This window comes from Colias eurytheme, chromosome 26 (genome assembly GCF_061535395.1).
Source record: "Colias eurytheme isolate Ceu_HAF_F1 chromosome 26, ilColEury1 Martin Lab GWU primary, whole genome shotgun sequence".
NCBI lineage: Eukaryota > Metazoa > Arthropoda > Insecta > Lepidoptera > Pieridae > Colias > Colias eurytheme.
In genome coordinates, this window is record NC_143005.1 from 4,371,592 (window position 1) to 4,391,002 (window position 19,411).

The following is a 19,411-nucleotide window of genomic DNA, read 5'->3' on the forward strand; positions in this document are numbered from 1 at the left end:
CTGTAATATCTTCGAAAATATTCGCTTAAATCATACGGTGAAAGGGCCATATAGATCTATATTAAATGAACAATGTATTCAAGGTATTTAATTGGTTAAGGATTAATGCTGTATTGGTTAAAATCGCTTCGAAAATTAGCCATTATTTGTCGTAAAAAGTAAATGACAAAAAAAGTTATTGTGGGTTATCCATAAGAGATAGACATAATATATCATCACGGACTTTTCTGTAGACCTTTTCAATGTGTACAATACTTAGTACATTATTTTGATAAAACTCGTAGGGTTCAGCCTGCGTTTGCAATGTAAGCGGAAAAAAATGTAATTATTTACGACAACACATTAGAAACCTCAAAAATAACAGTACTTTTCCACTATTTAATGGATGTTATTATACATATAAACCTTCCTCTTGAATCACTCTATCTATTAAAAAAAACCGCATCAAAATCCTTTGCGTAGTTTCAAAGATTTAAGCGTACAAAGGGACATAGGGATATAGGGACATAGGGACAGAGAAAGCGACTTTGTTTTATACTATGTAGTGATACTCTACTTACCTGAGTCCTGAATAACTAGCTTTTTTCGACTTTACATCTACAGTGCAAATATTCATTCAAAATATGTAATACGACGCGCGCCTAATCTACACCATCGTATATTAAATTTAAAGTGTTATTATATAATTATTGTGTTTTTGCATAATTTGTTGATGTAATAATTTTATACAAGCGGATTATTATGTAAATAATTTATGGAAAAGATCACTGGCGAATGAATAAGTATAAATAAACATTAGTTTGTATAGGAACCAGTTTGAAGCAAACTGAATTCGAAATTCAAATGCTGTGGAATGAACCCATCTATAAATTGTGTTAGATACTTAGATATCTGTATAAAAAACCATATTTAAGAACTTCGAAATTCAAATTCTGTAAAATTAACAAGATTTTAAACTAGAAGTTGTTTGTACAAAAACTAATTAAATTCACTAGTTCAATTGAAAAATATACATATCTTTATATTATTAATTAGTTCAGCTGTATACCCTGTAGTAGAAATTATCTCTAAAATCTTTTAACTAAGTACCTCCATATGAACAGTTACATTAACAACAAACTTGGATATTATTATACACTAGATTTCCGCCCGCGGCTTCGCCCGCGTTTTCAAAGGAAAACCCGCATAGTTCCCGTTCCCGTGGGATTTCCGGGATAAAACCTATCCTATGTGCTAATCCAAGTTACCCTCTATATGTGTGCTAAATTTCATTGTAATCGGTTCAGTAGTTTTTACGTGAAAGAGTAACAAACATCCGTACAAACTTTCGCCTTTATAATAGTTATTATAAATAGAATTGTATAGGTATTTCATATTATACTGTAAACGTACCTTAAAACGTGCACGAATCCACGTGCGTACCTTAAGCTCCATAAATCGACTTCGATGCGGCAATACAAGTTTTAATTCCCCAAAGGCCAATAAGCGATATAACTTCCATGATGAGATAACGATTTCTCAGTACAAACTTCCATGGTTGGTGTTCAGTTCGATGTTTGAAGTAATAATAAGATTTAAATGAGATTTACAGGAGATTCTTTTTCCCTATGTTGATGGCTCCAATCTTAGGCTCCAATAGACGGACTTCACCAATATTCAGTATAAGTCAGAGAGTCAGGATGTAGCTAAGAAAATTTCTTTTTTTAACTGCACACAAAAAATAAACATTCTTCATCTTCTCTTTGTTCATGACTTCTACCAATGGAGGGAAAATATGGTGTGAGATAAAACTTGTATTTGCATTTTGACAACTGAAGTTTTTATAGTCTGTGTTCGATCATAGACAATATTCTATAGTTTCATATAGGATCAGTTGATTTGATATCCTATGGAAACATTTGATTATAATTCGAATATTTTTTTGCATTGTTTAAAATGGATATTAATTGAAAAAAGGTGGATTATTTTCAAGTAATTTATCTTTAAATTTTTTTAATGACATTTAGAATTAGTTATGAAAGTTTAATTTTTCGTTTTTATTCGTCTGGTAACACAACATTTTTTTTACTTTTTTTTTACTTTTTTCTACATGCAGTTTATAAAATAATATGGACACACGAATGTTTATTAAATATTAAAATATTTTGTTATATTATATCCGTTTAATTATAATCCTAACAGTGTGACAAAATTTTATTAAATCCCTTCATTATTACGTTAAAGTTTCACGCTCCGCCGGCCGCGGCTTGAAATAGTTTATTTAAATTTTAATGCTGTTAATTTATATGATATAGGTAATTAATATTATGAAGCCTGAAACGTGTACCTATAAAAATCTCATTTTATTTTATTAAGTTAAAATACTGATTTATGCAACCATTTATTTTTATTTTATATTGTACATACTTTTTAGGAAAATTCAATTTTCTTTTTTGTTTTGTCTATGGACTATAAAAAAAATATATTCTAGAATTTTCCAGACGCGGGTAATTTTAAAGTGTCATTCTATTATTATATTTGGGAGATCAAAATCATTTAGTTTTTTATTTAAGCCACGAATAAGCACGTTGTGTAAAGTTGTGTTCAGTGTTAAGCTTTATTTCAAGGTATGTAATTTATTTTTTATTTATGTAACACAGTACAGTAGTAACGAATTGTTTAGTATTAAGTATTTAAATTATAAAAGATTTACAAGGTGGAAATATGACGTAGTATATAAATGTAATATACCTTGAGAAACACTTATTATAGGTACCATTAACCTCGGAGTACTATTAACTGTTGCAGAAAGTATAAGTATCTTAAAGTCTAGGCATTGTCGAAAGAGTTATTCATTATTCATTCAGCGTTTATTCTAACTATTTACATAACACATTGAAGTAGGACTGGACCCATTACCCCAAATAAACCTAAGATGAACAAATATTTAGTCTCCATTTTAGAAATAGCAACATTCTGTAGACACAATTATCATTCATTCAGTTATTTCAAATCCTGTAAACATTATTCTAGTACTTTCCCCGAATTTACTTTCTATGATTTTTTGGAACACATTTCAAATATCGTATAATAAAGCGTATTTTTTAGTGCAGTTTTTTGTCATTTATCACGTAGAAACAATTCTCATATCATCAATGGAACATAAGATAATTCTTTACAACACTCCGTCCGCGCTTTAAGTAGTTCAAAGCCAAGTATAGCAATAGCAAATAAACACGTACTATCGAGCTTTCTTCCAACTTGTTCCTAAGACACAGAATAAATAGAAGTAGTTTAAATTCCACAAAATAACATTTATTTTACGTCCAAGATCAGCATACTCTGGTTTCACAGATCGATCGTCTTCCGTGGCTCTATTCTTAAGCGAATTTCTTTGTGTAAAGCTTTCAAATGCGACTGATATTTCGAATTGCTGGAGAATTATTTTGATACTGCATGAAAAATGCAATTTATTGCTTTTATCATAACTTTATCCTATATCAATTTCATTAGTAAAATATCCTTTTATTCTTCAAAATATAATAAAATAAATAAATATTCAGGACAGTTTTTCACAAACGGCACGATTTGATCCCATACTAAGCTTTCGCTTGTGTTATGGAAACCGGTTGGCTGATAAATATATCTATATATAATTTTAAATAATTATATAGATAAATTATAATTACTTAAACACAGCAATAATAGAACCGTTTGTAAGTCCGTTTGTTAAACTCGATATAAAAGCTACAATTTAATGGCTTAGCAAAAGAGACTTGAATTTTTCTTTCAATTCCACGGCGTGGTCGTGCGAAGATAAAAGTTATTATGAGTCGTGGGCAAAACTAATTACAAGAAAACTGAATGTCGGTTACAATGTTAATCTTACTCTACATAAAGCGTGTTATTATGTTTTGTATTTACTCTTATTGTATATGTATATTAGAGTAGCTGTGCCCCGCGGTTTTACCCTTATTGCTCCGGTCTTAGGGTGATGATATTAAAAAGCATATAGCTCGATAAATGGACTATCTAACAGTGAAATTATTTTATAAATGGGACCGGTGCGGTGGTTTCGCGTTCCGCGTTCAGGTAAACAAACAACTACGGTTTTATAATATTAGATCTGTTTAATGTGGTGCACATACTGTCTGATAATATACTGATCAATTTAATGTTTGCAATGCAATATTTGAATGCGTACCTATTATAGTTTGGTGTATAAATAATGCATATAGTGAATAAGTAAATGTATTCCAATCCGTGTTTTGGGAAGATGGCCAATTTAATTAAAGGCTAGACAACTAAGCAAGATGTTTTGCAAATGTGCAAGTTTCATGTTTCTATATTTTACAACTTTTCAGTAGGACTATTAAATTCAATACGGCATAGTAAAAGTAGTAGTAGGGTAGTATTCAGAAGAATAATATTTGGGACATTTTCATCACATTTGATATGTTTCCTTAAGATTGTAATATAAAATAATGAGTTAATTTAATTGTAACAAAACATGAGTAATATGTAATATGAATAATAAGTTTATGACTCAACTTCAAAAACATTATGAAAGCTTAGATCGTAATGTTTCCCCTTTCATTTTATATATAAAGTACTTACCTACTTATAAAAGTTAATTCTCTGAACTCTATAGTTCCTTGTAGGTGAATTATATACATTTAAATGTCTGTAATTTGTCGCGACATTTAAAAATTGAAGTACACCGTTTAAATACGTTAATTAGACAGGTTCTTTGTATTTTTTTTCCTTTTCTAACATTCAGTAAATTATATGATTCAAATTATTTGTAATTATACCTGAGTAGTATTATTTAACTATGCACTTATAAAACACGAATAATCTTATTCATTTATAAAATATAATTTTTATTTATATACATGCAGTTACCTATACAGGTTAAATATTTGTATTTTAAAGTTGTTTTCATAGGCTAAAATAAACCCAAGACATTGTGATAATATTATAAGAAAACACAAGTTTAAGTGAAGGGTGGCCTAAAATATATAGGCTGTAAGATAAGCTTGACCGGGCTGAGTCAACATGACAGAATTGGCCACAAAAGGCCCGCTAAATATTATTTACCTTTTGGAAGTACAAGTGACTGTGACATAAACGTATAAATTTAACACCCGGTTTCACCAATTTTTCATAATATCCCTGACTAGCGGTCCGCCCCGGCTTCGCCCGTGGAACATATTTACGTTTACCAGGACATACGGATTCGGAATCCCTCTAAGTAATGGTAAAAGAAATTTTGAAATCGATCCAGTAGTTTTTGAGCCTATTCAATACAAACATACAAAAATACAAAGGTTTCCTCTTTATAATATTAGTATATGTATAGATAGCTTTTTTAACACTTCTTGACTTTATTTTCATTCATTATTTGTAGTTTTATCTGACAAATAATATAAAGACGTTTTCCGTATCAAAATTAATTTATTCAGAAGTACTATAAATACGAAAGTAATATTTCTATCACGAATTGAAGTGATTTTTGCAGAGAAAGCAAAGATTAAGTATAATATATAGAACTTTTCATGTCCTAAATGCCTTGGAATAGGGATTATTTTGGGATGTTATACTTCTCAGTATTTTGTGTACATATAGGTGTAAGAAGATTGTACTGTGATACCGTCTAAAATAAGAAAAATCATATATTGTAACAATTAATATAGGTAAAACCTTTTTACGTAAAGGTCAAATCTAGCCTTTTTAAAACAATGTTTTTTTTTACAGTTTTATGATTATTGATTATATTTACATTGATATTTTTATTAATTATCACGTTCGTCGACTTTCGAGCTTTCAGGCCCCTTTTTCATTAATATTTTGTTTCCAAATTGTAACATAATATAACCGAAGGCTGTAAGAAAATTTTAAGACAAAAGTTGACTAAAAATCTATTTGATACGTAACAGATTAAGTTACCGAGCTTAAATATTATTTTTATCAAAATAACTTAGGAACAACGACGCCATATTTTTATACCTGTTTAAATTCGTTTTTATTAAGACAGGATATATATAAATTACATACAAAGCGAAGTACTACAGATATATAAAGCACGAGTAGACAAATCTGTAACAATTTATTTTACGGATTTTCATACAATTTGGAAATTTTTTGCTATTATTAAAATTATTTCTTTTAAAATATTAATTATACCAAATCCAAAGATAAATTCAACACGACAAGAAGAAAATCAAATTTATTATTCAATTAACGTAAACAGTAACGTTATTTCATTTATTAAAACGACAGGTTCGCAAACTTTCTCGCAAGCGTTATCGAGTGATATTCATGAATCTTTACATAGTAACAAAGTAGCTGTCACAGTCTGATGAAACCCGTGTTATTTTATAATTGAAAAGGGTAAGGAAACGTCTTTATCCTATAGAATCAAAGCTTTAGAACGTTTGTCCACAGCCAATGTTAGATGTTCGAGGTACATTTTGGGTAGTCAAGTATTTGCTTGTAGTTTGAATATGTATTAGATCTATGTTATTCTGAATCCTGTGTAATACGGTATTTATTTTGATATTGTAGTTATATCTTTTGACATTATTATATTCCTGAACTATAATTAGTTTGTTCAGCCTTTCATCTGAATCATATCTTTGTCTCTCAGAAATAACAAAGCTTTCAGATAGCGAAAGCTTTTCAAAATTGGTTAAGTAATTTGAGTTTATCCTTATCCGACGAGATACCAAATCTTTCCTTGTATTAGTATCGACATTATATATTGTATGGATATTGCTTTATCCTCAATCCCAAAGGTCCATAGTGGGCCTTATTTCAAATTGAGTTTCGTTAAACACGATCATGTTTATAGTTACTTCAATTACAACTTTCTTAATTTGTCTCGGGTTGTTTAATGCGAATAATTTCACGTCGTATGGAAGTAAGTTCAGAGTTGATTTATTTTATTATACTTGTTTCGTTTAGTTTGTAATTAGCTTGTAAGTTGTTGCATATTTACTTGAAGTGCAGTAAGTGGTTTTTAAAGTGCCGGTGAAAAGCTGCATTACATTTAAATTTTACATATTTATTAAAAAGTATCTAGGAATTTATGGTATATGAAAGACTTCAAACCAATTTTTTCAAGCCGTTTATTGTTTTTTATCAACAAATAGTGATGATAATTTCCGAACAATTTCCGTAATAAACGATATAATCGAATTCACATAGTAATTCGCCCAAATACTTCCAGAATAGTTAGATTCATGTTCACCTTATTAAACCACAGAGTACTTCAAACGTAACCGCAATCATGCGGATTGGAACTTGTCTTACAAGTTTGATTGCTTCCACAGATTAATTATAGCGCATCCTAGAATGTTCTGGATGAATATCTATACCAATATTATAAAGCTGAAGAGTATGTTTGTTTGAACGCGCAAATCTCACGAATTACTGGTCCGATTTGAAAAATTATTTCGGTGTTAGATAGCCCATTTATCGAGTAAGGCATTTATATATCACGCTTAGACCAACAAGAGCGGCTCCACGCGGGTAAAACCGCGAAGCGCAGCTACTCATTTATACGAATATTGAAAAATATAAGTAAGTCAAATTAATACAAATAAGGACCAACGTACAAATAGCAAAATTATTTTACATTACAATAAATGATTAGTTTTTCCTAATTATAGTTTGTATTTAAAATAACTGATATCTCAATATACCTATGTACAATATATTAGGTCAGTGGTTGTTTGGCGGTGACAATTAATTTTAGTGCAGTTGTAACATGAAAATATCATTTATGTTATTCTTAAGCATATTATATTATACAGCATCATTAACATATAATTTTCAATCTTAACAAAATGACCAAAATAAAAAAACTTTGTATTTGTCATAATTTTAAATCTGTGTCTCAAAGCGTCTCACAGAAACATCAAAAGCCTCCTCAACGAGGTCAAAGCTACTTAAATAGGCTCCAAACGCCAAATTAATGTTTCATAAGAGTAAATCAATAACTCTCCGTACTTTTTACTTTCATGATATTTTATTTACGGATCAAAGAAATAAGAATGTAAAAATAATCAGTTGCTATGAATAAATTAGTATTAGTTTGACACAAATTGTATTGAACCTAACTTTATATTTATAAAATAGTATTTATTATATTAAACTACTTATGAAAGGTCACGTTTTAAAATACGATAGCACTCACAAAGCATAGTTAGGTCATCGTGTATTGACAAATCTCGCGATGCTGAGTTTCTTTAGAGCTTTCGTCCCCAAACCACGTCCATCGTCGTTATCTATTATAAAAATACTATTATTTTTTTTTAAACCACAGAGTATACATTAATAAATAGTAAAAACCAACGTTCATGAAATTACATACGAAACTGTTCTATTCGCTACAAGATTTAGAACGCTAAAAGTACATTGATAAATATTTACAAATACAATCCGTGAAACTTGTATCCGTAACTTAAAGATAACAACTTCACCCTGGACTTAACTTGTTAAGTTAACTTTGAGTATCGATCTAGACCTTTCTAAAATACGCGCTTTCCTAATAACTTTGAATGAAATTTACCCAAATGTAATTTGTAGACTTGGCTATTGTCCTTCTAAAGTCGTCTACTCACGTACCTGCCTCAGGGGCAATATTGGAACAATCTCAGTTGCACGGCGGTCGGAGCAATTTCAGCTGTTCTCTAAATTGCCCCTGCTTGCCTATACGCATCACAATTAAGGAGCCAATTAAGGGTGCAATTCCAATATTGCCACTGCGGTAGGTACGTGAGTATCCGGCTTAAATATTCAAATTCATCTATCACTACATAGTATAAAACAAAGTCGTATTCTCTGTCCCTATTTCCCTATGTCCCTATGTCCCTTTGTACGCTTAAATCTTTGAAACTACGGAACGGATTTTGATGCGGTTTTTTTTAATAGATAGAGTGATTCAAGAGGAAGGTTTATATGTATAGTAACATCCATTAAATAGTGGAGAAGTACTGTTATGTTTGAGGTTTCTAATGTGATGTCGTAAATAATTACATTTTTTCCGCTTACATTGCAAACGCAGGCTGAACCCTACGAGTTTTATCAAAATAATGTACTAAGTATTGTACACATTGAAAAGGTCTACAGAAAAGTCCGCGATGGCATATGTCTATCTCTTATGGATAACCCACAATAACTTTTTTTTGTCATTTACTTTTACGACAAATAATGGCTAATTTTCGAAGCGATTTTAACCAATACAGCATTAATCCTTAACCAATTAAATACCTTAAATACATTGTTCATTTAATATAGATCTATATGGCCCTTTACACCGTATGATTTAAGTGAATATTTTCGAAGATATTACAGATTTAAAAATTGCGGGAAGTAGCGTTTGCGGCGGTACCGGCCGGCCGGGCTTTCTGTGGTGTATTTAGTATCAGCATTGCACCCGTGCGAAGCCGGGGCGGGTCGCTAGTATATATATAAAAATGAAACCCGTTTCGCGTTGTCACGGCATCACGTGTGAACGGCTGTACCGATTTCGATAATTCTTTTTTATTATATTTCTTGAAGTACGAGGATGGTTCTTATGTAGAGAAAACGTAAATATGTACCACGGGCGAAGCCGGAGTGGACCGCTAGTCCATACTAATATTATAAATGCGAAAGTAACTCTGTCTGTCTGTCTGTTACTCAATCACGCCTAAACTACTGAACCAATTTTCATGAAATTTGGTATGGAAATATTTTGATACCCGAGAAAGGACATAGGCTACTTTTTATCCCGGGAAAATGACGCAATCCCGGAAATCCCACGGGAACTTTTCTTTTTTTGACTGCGCGGGCGAAGCTGCGGGCAGAAACCTATTTTATTATAAAAGTGAGTGTTATTACAAGTTTATTATAAAAGCTTTTACATACTCGTATTTTCACACGTAAAACAGTTTTATCTATGTGTAATTAATTTAGTAATTGCTTTCTAGAGCAGGCTCTAAGGAGATGTTCGTTTGCAAAAATCGCGGACCTAAATCTGACTTCTGATATATATTGTATAGGTCCCAGACATCCTATAGACAGATGTTGCCAACCAGTTTTGTGGTCCCCCTGCCCGCACCCCGGTAATTAAATATGGCATACAAAGAAAAAAATAAAATTTTCCAAAACATGCCGTGTGGGGTATCAAATGAAAGAGCTTATTGAGTAGATCACGAATATATAGCATACTATATACATTTCTTACTCTTTCTCTAAGATTTTTTAGAAAATTTACGAAAATGGTCCATTTTTGAGTTAACTTTAAACCACTATAGATTGAAAACTCATGAATATATTTTTTAAATTATTATTTTAAATAATTAACAATAGTCCATTGTTTATGATTCAATAGTTCGTAATATAATATAAGTGAGCTATGTGGTGGATTTGATGAAAATAACTATATACTATATGAACTTGAAAATATACTCGCCATCTTTGAATGCTCCCCCCACTCCCCCATGCAACTATTTCACTGTACGAAATATTGAATCGTAAACAATGGACTATTGTTAATTATTTAAAATAATAATTTAAAAAATATATTCATGAGTTTTCAATCTATAGTGGTTTAAAGTTAACTCAAAAATGGACCATTTTCGTAAATTTTCTAAAAAATCTTAGAGAAAGTGTAAGAAATGTATATAGTATGCTATATATTCGTGATCTACTCAATAAGCTCTTTCGTTTGATACCCCACACGGCATGTTTTGGAAATTTTTATTTTTTTCTTTGTATGCCATATTTAATTACCGAGGTGCGGGCAGGGGGACCACAAAACTGGTTGGCAACATCTGTCTATAGGATGTCTGGGATCTATACAATATATATCAGAAGTCAGATTTAGGTCCGCGATTTTTGCAAACGAAACTCCACTGAGAGTCCGGTCTATTCATAAATATGATTCTCGTTTTATTTATTTAATGTAGGGTTAAAGTTAACATCATAAGTTCATATTATTATGACTAAGGTTATGATTTTTTAGTTTATAGCAGTACATTGTTCACATAAACTGATTATTTTTATTATATTTTATTTACATTTTTTTTAGAATATTTTAACAATTTTATTCACAATTAAAACACATAGAAATATAAATAAAAATAAACATATATCTCATCAAACTTTTTATGCGTCCAACGTTTCCCATATTTTGCAATAGCTTAAAGCAATCGAAGCTCAAAGCTTTTGAATGTAATTATAGCAGCACGTAAATAAACAAAACGTCTTATAATACAAATCCTTTCTCGCCTTGGTATCTGATCCAATTTACTTCAACCAAGCGAAACTCAATAAACCCAAATATAGCAAAAGTTTTCTTTCATATTAATCCCCGTATCTACCGCTGTCAGTAATCGTGTCAATACTATCGTTTTCCTCAAACTATCACTTACTACTCCCATCTTAAAGCAGTATTCTTACCAGTGTGGAAAAAGGACAACGCTATATAAGTTGTATAGCGCCATCACTTTCGCACACTGGAAATAATACTGCTATAAAACATGGTATTATAATAGATTGGTATATAATACTGAGTTTTTCCTTGTTCGGTGGGAGCGTTAAAAGGTTACATTTACTTTAATTGATATCGAATGACAGCAAAGGATCGATGTTTTTCTTTTAGTGTGATTATAATTTACTTTGTTTGGTATAACAGCTGTTTGGCACGAATCATACTCTTTTCCGGAACGGAATAAAACGACCCAAAGATCGGTTTTTTTATATTAATTTAAGAAAATTAGTAAAATAACAGAAGAATAATTAAAACAAAAAGGTAGACTCAATTAATATTTTTTACCTGTTTAGAATTATTTACAGTACACGTCTTTTACATCGAAATCTAAATTCATTCATAAATAATTCAGAGACATTTTTCCTTCTTACGACATTAATATGGTCAAATATCACAATATGAACAGATAAGTAAAATGTTTCGTAAATAAATATTTTTCTTGGAGCATCATAAATTATAACAAGATAGAGATTGCTCTATTCAGAACGAAACGTGAATGGGAAAATATAGCTGAAGTGGCCATATTGAAGATATTTTCTCGTCATCAACAAAGAACTATTTTAATATTTGCACTGTATTTCTGTCCAATTATTATCATTGTACAATTGATAATACCATAACAATTCTAATTATAATTTATAAATTTATAATTCTAATATATATTTGTGTTTAATTTCATTATTATTCGATAATTTAATTTGAGAATTTATAAGTGTTTAAAACTGAAATTGTTAACCACACAATATGTTGTCTATGTTAACATCCGAAAATAATTTAATTGATGATCATGATCAGGACAATTATTATGTGTTAGAGAAAAAAGTGCTTCCTAAAGGTTTCATAAAATTATGTCTACCATTACTACACCTTTAACAATTTTATCTTAAAACTCGATTTCCGCCCCCGGCTTCGCCCGCGTTTTCAAAGGAAAACCCGCATAGTTCCCGTTCCCGTGGGATTTCCGGGATAAAACTTATCCTATGTGTTAATCCAAGTTACCCTCTATATGTGTGCTAAATTTCATTGTAATCAGTTCAGTAGAATTTGCGTGAAAGAGTAACAAACACACACACACACACATCCTCACAAACTTTCGCATTTATAATATTAGTAGGATAAAGACGAAACATAAACTTTCCCATTATTCGATTTCGAAATAAGGTTCAGAGTTATTTTTAATAAAGATTTATATTAACAAAGTTTGGAACCTAACTTTTCTCCCAGTCTATAAAGACTGACGTTTAATTTGGCCTTTTTTATTATTGATTCGAATACTTCAATAAGTAGGTAGGTTTGAGTTTTTTGGGGAAAATGAAAGAAGAGGGCAATGTAGGCTTGGTTAAACTGAGATTAACCAACTGTATGTACATAATATTTTAATATTTACCTAATAAGTTTGTATGAAGTCTTATTATTCTGAGAACCATTTTTATTTAAAGTTCAAACTAATCAATCAGTCTCTCTACTTTTACTTAAGTAGGTAGATAAGCAAGAAGACGTTAATTATTATCAACAATACATAATGAATGTTCATTCATATAAAAATATTGTATGCACACACAAATTTTCTTTCATAATCTGATAGACGGGAACATCTAAAATATCCGTATAGAGATCGATCTCTTCAATGAACAAGCTTGTTGAATTACATCGGATATCTGTCAGTTCAATTCCCGTCAAAATCGGTCCAGTCGTTTCAGAGATTAGCCGGAACAAACACTCAGAGAAAAATTGTAAAAAATACTATTTTGGTACATGTGTATACATTTATATGTATTTAGTATAAAGCGGTTTAAATGTATATTTCTTGAACAGATAAGCAGCGGTTGGCGCGAGAGCAAGATGCGGCGCGCAAGCGCAATCTTGCTGATGCTAGCGGCCATCGTGCTAGCTCAGCAGTCACGAGCTTCGTACATTGATCCCGGTAAGTTATTTATTGTACTGTAGATTCGTTTAATCTGCGAAAAGAAAACAAGAATAAAATGCTTGGACACATATCTAAACAACACGAAGTAACACATTTTTGGTTTATTACCTTTTAAATTTCTGACTCAATTTCAAATGGACATACGTCATACATGTAATTATAACACCCCTTTTGGTGAGAAAATTAGCAACAAAAGCTTATTTAAAAAGGTGAGCTATTTCAACAGTTACAAAGAGAAATAACATAATTAACAACAACTAAAACATACACAAATCAGTACCCAGATACTAATTCATACAACATAATATCCCAACTACCACTAATTTACAAAGCATAATAAGCGAATTCAATTAACCAAATTGTAAAACCGTACAAAGGTCATAATTAGCTTACCATGGTCCGATACATGAAACACACTATATTATAACTGGATTTGTGAACGAAGCATACAACGATACAAAACTAGATTTAATTTTAAGAATTACAAGCTGCGAAATTTCGCACGTATAATCCCCTTGTCTCGAGCAAACCCGAGTTAAACCGATTACAGAATACATTAGCCTCGTGAATGTATTTACCGAGTACGACTTTTTAAATATTAACACGCATTATTTATTTAAATATAATCTGTCTTGTAACGTGTGAATAAGGGGAAGTCAGGAAATTTTTATCTTTTTATTTTTGGTTCTTTCAATACATAATTCTCTCTATTTCTTTCAAAATCGATTTCTCCCATCTTGTTATTAGTAGAGTGGTGATAAAATTGCACAATAAATAATGTAGTGCAAGTAATTTGACAGTTAATACAATATTACGTAATAAACTCCCTTTGGTTCATCGATCCATTATTTCTACTTTAACATTACTCAAACATAAAAACACAGCACGCAATTACAATTATAATATGAATAGTTAAATGGATAATGAACATAAACCTCAAAAACCTGCGTTCCTGTATCATGGACTGATTGTATTAATTAGGGTTGTTGAGGATTCCTCTTCCGCTTCCTCATAATGCGGAAGTTCCGCAATATTTTGGGTTCCTCTACCGTTACCGCATCCTCAAAAATGAAAATAAAAAAATCCTCTTCCGCTATCGCTTCCTCAAAATTTAGAGGAAATTTATGAGGATGCTGATCCGATCGGGCGGCGAATTTACAAAACCTATTTAAACTATGTATTTGAGTTACGAGTCGGACTCTACTAACGAACAAGAGTAGAGTCTTACCGCCATATTTATATCTGCGCCTAACACTTATCTCTAAACATAATAATATAACATTTTCTCTTATACTCAGAAGAAACATATTTTACCAAATAATGTTTGTCAAAAGTCATTTTAAATTAAAAAACAAACAAGTTGTTAAAGCTTACATAATAATATATACCAGTTAGTTTTTTTTGTGGAAATCGCCTAATGTCGCATTCTGGCACTGATATAGATTAGGTTTTTTCTGTGGGTTTTTTCGAGTAATATGCATAAACAAAAGCTCATCTGAGTCAGGCTCGTGACTCAAATAGTATAGTACTTACAGGCTTTGTAAATTCGCGATCGGGCGAGCTAACCTCCCCTAACCTTAAACATCAATATGTAGAGACAGGAGAATGGCTTTTGTTTTAATTTTTAATTTTAAAAGTTTCTGTTTTTTAATTTTGATTATAATTTCCTATCATCCTCATCCTCATCCGCTTCCTCTTCCGCTTCCCCATCCGCATCCTCTTCCTCAAAAAAATATCCTCTTCCTCATCCACATCCTCTAAATTTGTGTGTGAAAATTCCTCTTCCTCCTCCTCTTCCTCATAATCACTTCCTCAACAACCCAAGTATTAATTAGGGTTGTTGAGGATTCCTCTTCCGCTTCCTCATAATGCGGAAGTTCCGCAATATTTTGGGTTCCTCTACCGTTACCGCATCCTCAAAAATGAAAATAAAAAAATCCTCTTCCGCTATCGCTTCCTCAAAATTTAGAGGAAATTTATGAGGATGCTGATCCGATCGGGCGGCGAATTTACAAAACCTATTTAAACTATGTATTTGAGTTACGAGTCGGACTCTACTAACGAACAAGAGTAGAGTCTTACCGCCATATTTATATCTGCGCCTAACACTTATCTCTAAACATAATAATATAACATTTTCTCTTATACTCAGAAGAAACATATTTTACCAAATAATGTTTGTCAAAAGTCATTTTAAATTAAAAAACAAACAAGTTGTTAAAGCTTACATAATAATATATACCAGTTAGTTTTTTTTGTGGAAATCGCCTAATGTCGCATTCTGGCACTGATATAGATTAGGTTTTTTCTGTGGGTTTTTTCGAGTAATATGCATAAACAAAAGCTCATCTGAGTCAGGCTCGTGACTCAAATAGTATAGTACTTACAGGCTTTGTAAATTCGCGATCGGGCGAGCTAACCTCCCCTAACCTTAAACATCAATATGTAGAGACAGGAGAATGGCTTTTGTTTTAATTTTTAATTTTAAAAGTTTCTGTTTTTTAATTTTGATTATAATTTCCTATCATCCTCATCCTCATCCGCTTCCTCTTCCGCTTCCCCATCCGCATCCTCTTCCTCAAAAAAATATCCTCTTCCTCATCCGCATCCTCTAAATTTGTGTGTGAAAATTCCTCTTCCTCCTCCTCTTCCTCATAATCACTTCCTCAACAACCCAAGTATTAATACAGTGTTTATTTTAGGCGACGACGACATCGAAATGACTGGCCCCGAGTATGGAGATGACCCCAATGACCTGCAGGTGCTTCAAGATGTCGGCAAGTGAGTAACATTACTTTTAACATATTTATTTAGAAGAAAATATAGTAAGTAGCTCCAGTATTTTAGTTAACAAATACAGTTATTAAAAGAAGAAAACTATGCTGCGATTGTTATCTTAATTTTACTAATAATTTGAATGTTGAATACCAGCTATTATAAATTTATAAATATAAATTACCAGCTATTATTTCAAAACGTGTAACCAACGCTTCACTGATCATACAGTCATTGTTGTTTTATTGACCTTGCTTAGTGCAAATGCATATTTTTAGTAAAGCAGCATTAATTCAAGAAGTTTCCTTGTAGTTTTTAGTTGTAGAGTCGTAGTTTGAAATCGTTCCACAGTGGATCGATCCTTAGGCTAGACGGTGATATGGTTTCAGACGTTCGTCGCTGATCTACGTTTTCAGGCGGGCGTGCATCCGCCGCGGCGGCAACTGCGACCACCGCCCCGGCGACTGCTGCCACTCCTCGTCGTGCCGCTGCAATCTCTGGGGCTCCAACTGCCGCTGCCAGCGCATGGGGCTCTTCCAGAAATGGGGCTAACACTACGACGACCCGACCGCCGCTTTTTAACTGGACCCGTTGCGTTTTTCATATCTTTCCGATTCAAAACAGGGATGTCGATTTTATTTCGGATTTTGGACCACTATATGACGTTCTGTTCTCTCACCGTCTCTAATTGAGCCGAGTGTCCGCTTACTTGGTTGGGCAATCACCCAGCCTTATTGCCTAATCAGTACGCCACGACGCTAAGCTCGGCCAATTAGCCGCGGACTGCGGGCAGCGCGGGTTCTTGGTGCCTTTTCAGTTATTTATTTTTCACCAACATACCCGGCCACTTGCAGTCCATTCTATCGCTATGTATGTATGTAGAGTTAAGTATATGTAGATCTGCTAATTGGTGGTAAACTTATGTCAATAGAAGAGTAGCATAAATATAGACACTTTAACTTTTAAATGTTCTAGTCATATAAGAGACTTAAAACTTGGTGAAGGACGCTATCGTAAGCCTTTATAATATCGCCATTTGTATTTGCGATTGGCAACTTAGATTTTTAAAATATCTATAAATGTGTCAAAATATAATTCTTATAATTAATGAACGAATCTTTAATGTACTTGCGACTCTCGGACAGGGGGTAATATAGAATTGCAGCGTAGACGAATCTTCTGTATGTAGATTCCTAATTTATATGTTGCTCTATGGGGTGACCCTAATGATAAGAATATGAAATATGGAAAATGATATATTATACTAATAAATGTTTATGGAGAAGCTTCGTTTGTTTATTTCTGTACCCTTCCCTTAGATATATCACTGCAATCATGGTAAGGACCAAAGTTATATCAAATAGTAGATCCGACAAATATCTAAGTTATAAATTAATCAATTCCCAATCCTCGGGTCACTTCCTGACCTCAAAGAAAAAATAAACGAAACAGGAGCGTTATTGCTATGTGCTTGTTTAGAAAACGGAATCCTGGTTTTGAAAGAAAAGGATGTTTTATAGATCATTTCGATGTATCAAAACTTTGTTCTTTGAACTTAAGCTAACAATATTCATCTTATATCAATTAAAGGATTAAGCATTAATTAAACAACACAAACGGAACGGATTTAGATGCTGTTTTTTAAGAAAAAGTTTTAGTATATCCATACTAATATTATAAATGCGAAAGTAACTCTGTCTGTCTGTCTGTTACTCAATCACGCCTAAACTACTGAACCAATTTGCATGAAATTTGGTATGGAGATATTTTGATACCCGAGAAAGGACATAGCTGGCTACCTTTTATTGCGAAATATGTACCACGGGCAAAGCCGGGGCGGACCACTAGTAGTTTATAAGTGTGAAACTTCGACTAAACTAGGTAGAAAAACCTATATTCCTAATCTAACCTATACTGAACCAAATTACAAAATACTTAAATTTTATGGATAAGGACTATAAAAATGAGATACAATTATGATTTTCATATCAAATAATACGAATATGTAGGTACAGTCGATACACTTTTAAAGAATAAAGGAAAACGCCTCTTACAAAATAAAGATTGACGTACTAAAGTCTGATCATGAAATATTAACCTAAGTAAAACATGATTTGTAGGCTTGTGAGAAAGTTTAACACTGTCTAGATCTAAAAGGTCGACTATGATGTGAATTTCACAGTATATTATTATGTTTTGTATATTAGGTAAAAGAAGGCGAATCTCTATTTATTCTGAACGAATTCCTTGGTATCTAGGGAACACATTTTTCTTTGAAAACATCACGCTAGACATTTTTAGCTCCCTAGCAGATAACCTACCATCAAATGTTCTGTTTATTAGGAATATAGTAGAGTAGAAGATTCTTACTAATGTAATCAATGGGGAGGTTTTTCTACAAAATAATGGCATGATAACAAGCTAAATTAACTTCGATTAACTCGTATAAAATGAAATAATTAGGTAATGTAAATAGTTATTGAAATTGTTGTTTAGAATTGAAAATAAACACGTAATATTTTATTCCGGATACAAAGTTGTTCTAAGCTTTTCAAACATCTTCAGTCATAAAAGGGTTACGTGCCTAACACCCCTACTCAATAGGATATACTAATGCAAAACACCAATAACAAATATGATACAAAACACACAACTTTAAGGTTATTGCCTTTATATCCATGGCATCATAAATGTCGTACGTGCCTTTTGCACGTAAAATTTTCTAGATCTTTACATGCAAATTTATTCTTGGAAATATCGCTGTATCGTGTCTATAAAATGTGCATGGTACATGGCTTTTATCTAGAGGTTTCGATAAATAATGCAGTAATATAAGTATATGAAGGTAGAACGATAGAGTGCAATGAGTGCTTTCAAACCCTTGAAATGGATTTGTTGTAGAATAAGAGATACTGGATGGAAACGAACTAAGCTGGTTTTGAAGTGAATTAGATTTTTCCAATAGAGTTAACATATACCATTACAGAGATTTTGTAAATAGAGAGATCTATGTACTACTAGCCGCTATTTCTGGCATTGTTCGGATCGACACTGGATAAGTAAATTTAAATATTGCATATGTCACTCGATAGACTATATTTTTGCAGAAATAGAAATTAAACAAACTGAAGAACACATCAGGCGATTTTATCGCTAACGTGGCGATTTCTTCGCAACAAGGAGATGGA

At 32.0% G+C, this 19,411-nt stretch overlaps 1 protein-coding gene across 4 annotated transcripts in view; it reads left to right on the plus strand.

Moving 5' to 3' along the window:
• The window catches only part of LOC149897137 (xibalbin-1-like), a 58,857-nt gene extending 41,349 nt beyond the window's left edge, over window positions 1–17,508 (plus strand). For 3 of the 4 annotated variants that reach the window (XM_090116911.1, XM_090116910.1, XM_090116912.1), the window contains exons 2-4: window positions 13,337–13,445; window positions 16,151–16,229; window positions 16,613–17,508. In XM_090116911.1, coding sequence (XP_089973037.1) covers window positions 13,364–13,445; window positions 16,151–16,229; window positions 16,613–16,775 — 324 coding nt within the window. In that variant the 5' untranslated portion in view covers window positions 13,337–13,363 and the 3' untranslated portion in view covers window positions 16,776–17,508. The remainder of the gene's footprint in view (window positions 1–13,336; window positions 13,446–16,150; window positions 16,230–16,612) is intronic. The other variant, XM_090116913.1, reaches the window with a different exon arrangement.
• Window positions 17,509–19,411: the final 1,903 nt, after the last annotated feature.